The 7,091-nt window shown below is 37.3% G+C and overlaps 1 protein-coding gene across 1 annotated transcript in view; it reads left to right on the top strand.

Moving 5' to 3' along the window:
- LOC101563611 (putative RNA-binding protein Luc7-like 2) overlaps nt 1–7,091 on the top strand; it is a 93,809-nt gene that overhangs the window by 78,420 nt on the left and 8,298 nt on the right. The window contains 2 exon segments of the mRNA XM_004649005.2: nt 1,957–2,048; nt 4,667–4,696. Of these exon segments, the coding sequence (XP_004649062.1) occupies nt 1,957–2,048; nt 4,667–4,696 (122 nt within the window).

Below are 7,091 nucleotides of genomic sequence, written 5' to 3'. Positions count from 1 at the left end.
TAACTAGCAGGCTTATAGTGCCTCTAGTTTTAAGGTCCTTCCCTAGTTCAGAAAGAATGTAGGATGAGCTCAGTAAAAGGATGTTCACTGTTAAAAAACAAAAGACAAAAAAAAAAAAGACAACTCACTATTGACTAAATATGAAGGCTAAACTCTACATGCATGTTGCCTATAATCCCAGCACTCTTTTTTTTTTTGGTGGAACCAGGGATTGAACTCAGGCCCTTGCGCTTACTAGGGAAGCGCTTATTCTAGTGAGCCATCTCCTCAGCCCCTCCCTCCCAGCACTCTTAAGAGACTAAAACAAGAGGATTGCAGATTTAAGACAAGTCGGTGCCATCTCTTTCTTTATTAGTCTGAACAATTTAGAGACGTAACAATACCCTATCTCAAATTAAAAGGCCTGGGGATGTGGTTCAGCACAAAGGCCCTGGGTTCAATTCTGTCTCCGTCTTTGTGTCTGTCTCTGTCTCTGTCTCTGCTCTGTCTCTCTGTCTCTGTCTCTCTGTCTGTCTCTCACACACACATACAGCACCATTCTTTTGAGGTAGTAAGCAAGTATATACACACAAGTGTGTGATATTTTGAAATGGTAAAGGTAAGGCAGAGTGATGTGGCAGTTTTTTGTTTTTTGTTTTTTTTTTTTTTTGGGCAGAACCGGGGATTGAACTCAGATCCTTGCGTTTGCCAGTCAAGCACTTATCATACTGAGCCATCTCCCCGGCCCCGTGGCAGCTTTTTAAGAATTGTGATACGGTAGCATTTTGTTGTAGATGGAGGACTATCTGGAGCATTGGCAACACTGAGTCACTGTCTATGAAATTTTATCATTGACATTAACCCAACATACATTGCTTGTATTTTAAACAATGTAGAATCAGAAACACCTATGGATATCTCCGTATTATAGTTATCAGTGAGCCCTTCTCAGTGTTTTGGTCAGCTAGCATGATCTCAAGTGAGTTTCTATAAACAAAGTCAACATGTTTCATTATAATAAATGTTTATTGGGCTCTAAATTAAAACTCAGGAATAGTACCTACCTGGGAGTCTGAATGGCTACAGATCTAGCCACAGAACTCTAGCCACCCACAGCAACAACAAAAAGAACTCTTCAGCATTTCACTCATATGTCTTTAAAACAGCAGCATCAGAATGATGACTGGAAGAGAAGAGACATTTCCATATCAGAAACCGTAGGGAATGGGATCTTAATTCTGAAAAACATTTACAGGAGAAAAAGCTTATAAACACAATTTTAAGATGTCAGTAAGACCCCCAGCCGAAAAGTATAAAAACAAAATATAAGAAGTAAAGCCATGCTGTTATGTTGAGCTGTAGGGGACTCAGGTCAACAATTTCTGACATTGCCAGTCAAGCGGAAGACCCAATACTAGTATGGACTACTGAACTCTTTTAGATTATTTTGCTGAGTTAACACACCTATAATATTCAGACAATGGAACTTCACAAAAAAAGGATACAGATGAATGTCCATTTTGTATCTGTGTATTCAAAGTGGTTAGGATAGATATATAGTTACATTCTCTTAATGAATAGTGATTTGTTCTAATGTGTTTGTAGATAGGATATCTTGTCCACATCTTGTACACCAATTAACCACTATGAGGAATGTATGCAATGTGTTAATTATTGAAACTGTCCTACCAATTTGATTTGAAACTGTCTCATTGCTATTTATCAATAAAATTATGGGAAAAAAAAAGATGTCACTAAGAAATCATAGAGAAGTGTGAAATTTTGCATATTTTATACAAAAGGAGAAAAGTGTAGGAAACAGACTTGTAGTTCTAGCATTATATCTGGTATAGCCTCAAATTGAGTTGTTATTTAACAGATTTTGATATTTGTACTGTTGGAATTTAGGTGTGGAAAAGATTACAGTAAAGATAATTAAGAATTGACTAAGAATGCACCTCATTTATTATTTTTAAGAGAGTTGTAGCTGAGAAGCAGGAAAAGAGAAACCAGGAACGCCTGAAACGAAGAGAAGAAAGGGAGAGAGAAGAAAGGGAGAAGCTGAGGAGGTATGAAACAATAAATAGTACAATAAATCTCCCTTGTTCTAAAAGAAAATGAGATTGATAAGTTCTAAATTCTACTAAAGCCTGCTGTGGATGTTGGAAATTTCTGTTTACTTTTTAAAAAATAATTACCATGCAAGATAAATTTTATATAAATTCACAGACTGAGTACCTTTTATTCAGGATGCTTGGGACCACAAAGCATTTCAGGTTTTTGAATTTTCGAATATTTGCACTAATATGGTTAAATTTCTCTGTCTTTTTTTTTTTTTTTAATCTTTTATTTATTTATTACAGGGTCTCACTGTGCAGCTCAGGCTCATAGTCATCCTCCTGTCTCGGCCTCTCCAGTGCTAAGATTGCAGGCATGTGCCACCATGCCCAGTTTCAGGGCTGACACATTATGCTCAGGATTTTGAGAACAGCATGGCATGTGGTACCAGGAATTGAACTCAGGTCCTTGCACTCGCCAGGCAGGTGCTTAGACTGCTGAGCTATCTCCCTAGTCCAATTTCTCTTTTTCAAAAAGCCCAGCCAGAAAAGTGGCACATATCTGTTATCTCAGCAGGAGGATCATTGCAAGCTCAAGGCCAGCCTGAACTATGTAGCAAGACCCTGTTTCCAAACAGCCCAAAAAGTTTTGGATTTTGCATTTCTGATTTCAGAATAGGATCGTTCAACCTGTATGAACTGTTAGCTTGAAGGTGACTGGGTAGATTTGTATTAGGTTGGCTTAGAACTACAGAACAGTATATGCTTTTTTTGTTTGTTTTTTAATATTTCTTGATGTAGAGCTCCAGTGTCACATTTGGTTAGTGCATGGTATTTGCATACTAGTTTATAAAAGATTTGAGGTGGTTTTGTTTTGTTTCATCATTTTCTGTTTAGTTTTATTTTCTCAATTCTAAGGAATGATAAACTATAAATATTCCACTAATTTAGTATATAAGTCTGCTTATTAATAAAAACTTATAATTCTTCATATTTAGAATGTTTAAGCAGTCTTTGGAGTTTTATATGTTGGAAACTAAAATTGCATAGTACCACTGTGACAACAGTTTTTATAACTCATGAGCGAAATCTTCTTTAAGTACTCGAAGATGGACAGATGCGCCACAAAGGATTTACTTGTTCTAGTGTTCCCTGAATTGTAGTTCCCATCTCTGAAATTTTAGTATCTTCTTCCAGTACTAGCATATGTACTTGAGTTAATGAAAACCTTTGTAGTATGTGAATAGTTGATGCTAACTTCTGAGCTTTCAGCATATACCTAGAGAAGCTTAAACTTTATTTTGTTGCATGGCTTTTAGTGGTAATCTTTCTGCACTGGAAGGACAAAATGGGACACAGTTACTCTCAGTCCTCCACTTCTGTCTCTTGAGGTGTGTGTCCACATGTACATGAAGTCTTCCTCCCCATCCCCATTCACCATAAATTCTACCTTAGAGGTTTATCTCCTTGATCTTTAGTGTATACTAAGTTTCTCTCGGGGGGTGGGGAGATGGCTCAGTGGAATAAGTGCTTCCCTGGCAAGCATAAAGGCCTGAGTTCAATCCCCGATTCCGCCAAAAAAAAAAACAAAAAAACTGGAAACTCTGGGCTTAGGCATAGTGGGACACACTTGTAATACAGTGAATCACGAGTTCAAGGACAACTTGTACTACCTAGCAAGACTCCATCCCCAAAAAAGCAGGGGTGGGGAAATGGGGATTTAGCTCAGTGTAAGAGCACTTTTGGATTCTGTCCTCAATACAACTTCCCAATATACCCATGAACCTTTAGAAACACGGTAGATGAAACTGTAAGGTAATATAAAGTTATACAACTATATAATTCAACGATTGTAACTAAAAAAGACAACCAAAAAAAGTCCCCATCACTGAGTGCTTAACTATGTATGCTAGGCAGTATACTAAGAAATTTGCCTCATTTCTCTTAACCTTATATCCCATCTTGTGGAATTTGTAATACTGTTCCATCTCTGCCAGTGATAACCTAAGCTGAGAGAAGATAGGAGAACTTAGCTGTTGACAGAGATGAAGAGGAAGGGACCAAGGGAAAACCCATGTCTGGCTAACCCCGTTTATCCGTGCTACAGGTTTTCTAGCAATAGTCTTGCTGCATTGTCATGGCCATGTCATTAACTGTTAGTGCTAATAGTGTGCTGGGAAGTGTGAGGAGTGCACTATCTATCTCTCTAGTTATATGGAAGTTTGAGTTGGATGTTCTAGGGATTATAGAACATGGAGGTTATGGCTCCAGAATGTCTGCATTTTAGATTATACATATTTTATTTTGTTCCCCAAAAAAGAAAAAAAATAATAGTGCCATAAATAACAATTTTTTGTAGACCAGGAAGTGGTTCGTGGAGAATTAAGGAGTTGTTTTGGTTGTCCAGGAGCGTTTTCTTTTTTAAGAGCTAGGTATTCAATGAAGGAAGTCCAAATGGCAAGGTAGAAGTCTGTAGAGTATGTAGTACATTTTGGAAAAAATTTGTATGCATAGTGCCTTACATTTTTAAAGTTCACATAAAAATTTGAAGTCAGAAAGAATGTAATTTAACAACACATTTCATTGTTATGTTATAGTCACTTTTCTAAAAATAGATATTCTTTTTTTAGGTCCCGATCACATAGCAAGAATCCTAAAAGGTAGGTATTATTATGCAAGATAGGTATAAGAAGTCAAGTTGTAGTTTTCAAAGGCAGTTTCCATAGATTGGATATCTTTTAAAAAATTATGAGAATAAAATTTTTCGCACTTTTTTTTTTTTTTTTTTTTTCTTTTGGTGGAACTGGGGATTGAACTCAGGGCTTTCCGCTTGCCAGGGAAGCGCTTATTCCACTGAGCCAGCCATCTCCCCAGCTCTAGAGAATAAAATTTCTTTTTTGGTATGAGTATTGTCATTTGAGGAGAAGATGGTCAGAAGTCACTCATGAATTGCACCTTAGTTTTTATCAGAGTAATATTATGCATACTATCCTGGAATTATAGGGGAAAGCTTTTACTTAAATATCCCCAAATATTTATTGAAAATCTTTTTTAGAAGGTTAGTATGTAACAGGATTTAAGAAACAAGTCTTAGAGGTTGTACCTTTTGAAAATGTAAGTAGGTTAACTAGTTAAATTTTCAAAAAGCTTTCCACAGCAGGTTAATGGATACTAAAATGTTGAATGTATGTCCTAGTTCTGTCTTTGTAAATTTATTACTTATCCCTTTGTATTGTGATCACAGAAGTCTTCCACAAGGGTGTTTTTAGACTTATAGAGGAAGAGGAAAAGAGTACATTCTTTCTTTTGGCTTTCAGTGTTAATATTTTGAGGCTTTTTGAAACCTTTATTTGTAGTTTTCCTAGTTAATGAGAAATTTTTTCTAAGAAAGGATGAAAAGTGTTTCCCTTTATTTCATTTTTTCACTTGCCATTCTCTTCCTTTCTTTGGGACTTGTTTCAGAAATCCATTCTTGCCTAGAGTGCTATTTCTCATTCCCTTCCAAGTCCTACTGCGCCTATTATTCATATTAGATCTTTTTTTCTCTCTGTTTCTTTTGTAAACCTCTGCTGAGTACTATTTTCCAAGAACTTTTCCCTAAAAATTAAGAACCTTTGGGGCAGGCATAGGGGTGCACACCTGTAATCCCAGCACTGGGGATGCTGAGGTAGGAGGATCGCTGTGAGTTTGAGGCCATCCTGGGCTACAAAATCCAGACCAGCATGAGCTACATAGTGAGACCCTGTCTCAATTAAAAACAAAACAAAGAACAAAATAAACCTTTGTTATGAGAAACCTTGTTTCCATTAGTCTCCCCTTAGTACTTTAAAAAACCCTTCAGTAGTATTTGGTATTTAAAACCAAAACAAAGCTGGCTGTTATCTCTTTACTCTGAGCAGCTTAGTGGAGAGTATTGCACATTTGAACCCTACATATACAATTTAGCAAGATCCTGTCTCAAAATAAAAAAGATCTGGGATATATAGCTTATTCCTAAGGCTCTAGGTTCAAACCCTACTACTGTCGGGTAGGGAACACTAGAAAACTAAATGGACCGGTTGTGCCAGTTAATTAAATTGTGAATTTTACATAAAATGTATTTGGATATTTCAGCCTAAAATGTAACTTCTTCTAGTCTAGTCTACCTCTCACTGTATCACTTCTAACCTTGTCTACTGCTCTTCTCCACCACACGTTAGCCAAAAGGAGAGCTTTGAAAAATGAAATAGAGGGGCCGAGGAGATGGCTCAGTGGAATAAGCACTTGCCTGGCAAGCGCAAGGGCCTGAGTTCAATCCCCGGTTCCGCAAAAAAAAAGAAAGAAAAAGAAGAAATAGATTTTGTATGTCCTATGTTTAAACTGTCTAAGGGTTTTTCACTTCATTCATGGGAGAAGTCAAAGTCCTTTCCATAGCTTTTAGGTAAGATGATGATGTAGCCCAACTTGCCTTGGGATACCCCTGGTATACGTCTGTTTTCTCAGAATATCTGTTAATAGCTTGCTTTCACTTTATGTAATGTATTATTCAGAGCTCACTAGTTTGAATGTCGCAGTTCTTTGCCATCCTCCTTGTAAGCCCCTTGTGTTACTTTCCTTCACTTGTCTCAACATGCTAAAGCTTCTGCTGCCTCAGTCTTGTTCCTCTTGTGCTTTTCCCTAGATGGCTGCTGTGCTTATTCCTTTCTTCCCATTTTCGCGTCAGCACCATGCTATCCGAGAATCTTCCTTCTTCTTCTGCTTCCATATGAGACAGGACAGCTGTGTCTTTGTCCACCTTACAGCCAGAGATCAGTATACATTCTAGACTGTAACCTCCAGGGAGTCAGAAACTGGGTTTTACTTGTTGGTGAATCTTCCCTGTAGCTAAAAAGTGCCATAGGCGCCCAGTAAATATGTTTTAAACGAGTGAATAATTGTCTGGAGGGCCCCAGGGAGATAGCTCAGTAGAATAAGCGCTTGCCTGGCAAGTGAAGGTCCTGAGTTCAATTTCCGGTACCACAAAAAGAAAGAAAAAATTTGTCTAGAATTTTTTTTAATTATTTATTTATTTATTTA

The sequence above is a fragment of the Octodon degus genome, unplaced genomic scaffold, assembly GCF_000260255.1.
Source record: "Octodon degus isolate 3935 unplaced genomic scaffold, OctDeg1.0 scaffold00027, whole genome shotgun sequence".
Lineage (NCBI taxonomy): Eukaryota > Metazoa > Chordata > Mammalia > Rodentia > Octodontidae > Octodon > Octodon degus.
The sequence above is the reverse complement of the archived record's forward strand: the minus strand, read 5'-3'. Positions and strand labels throughout refer to the sequence as shown.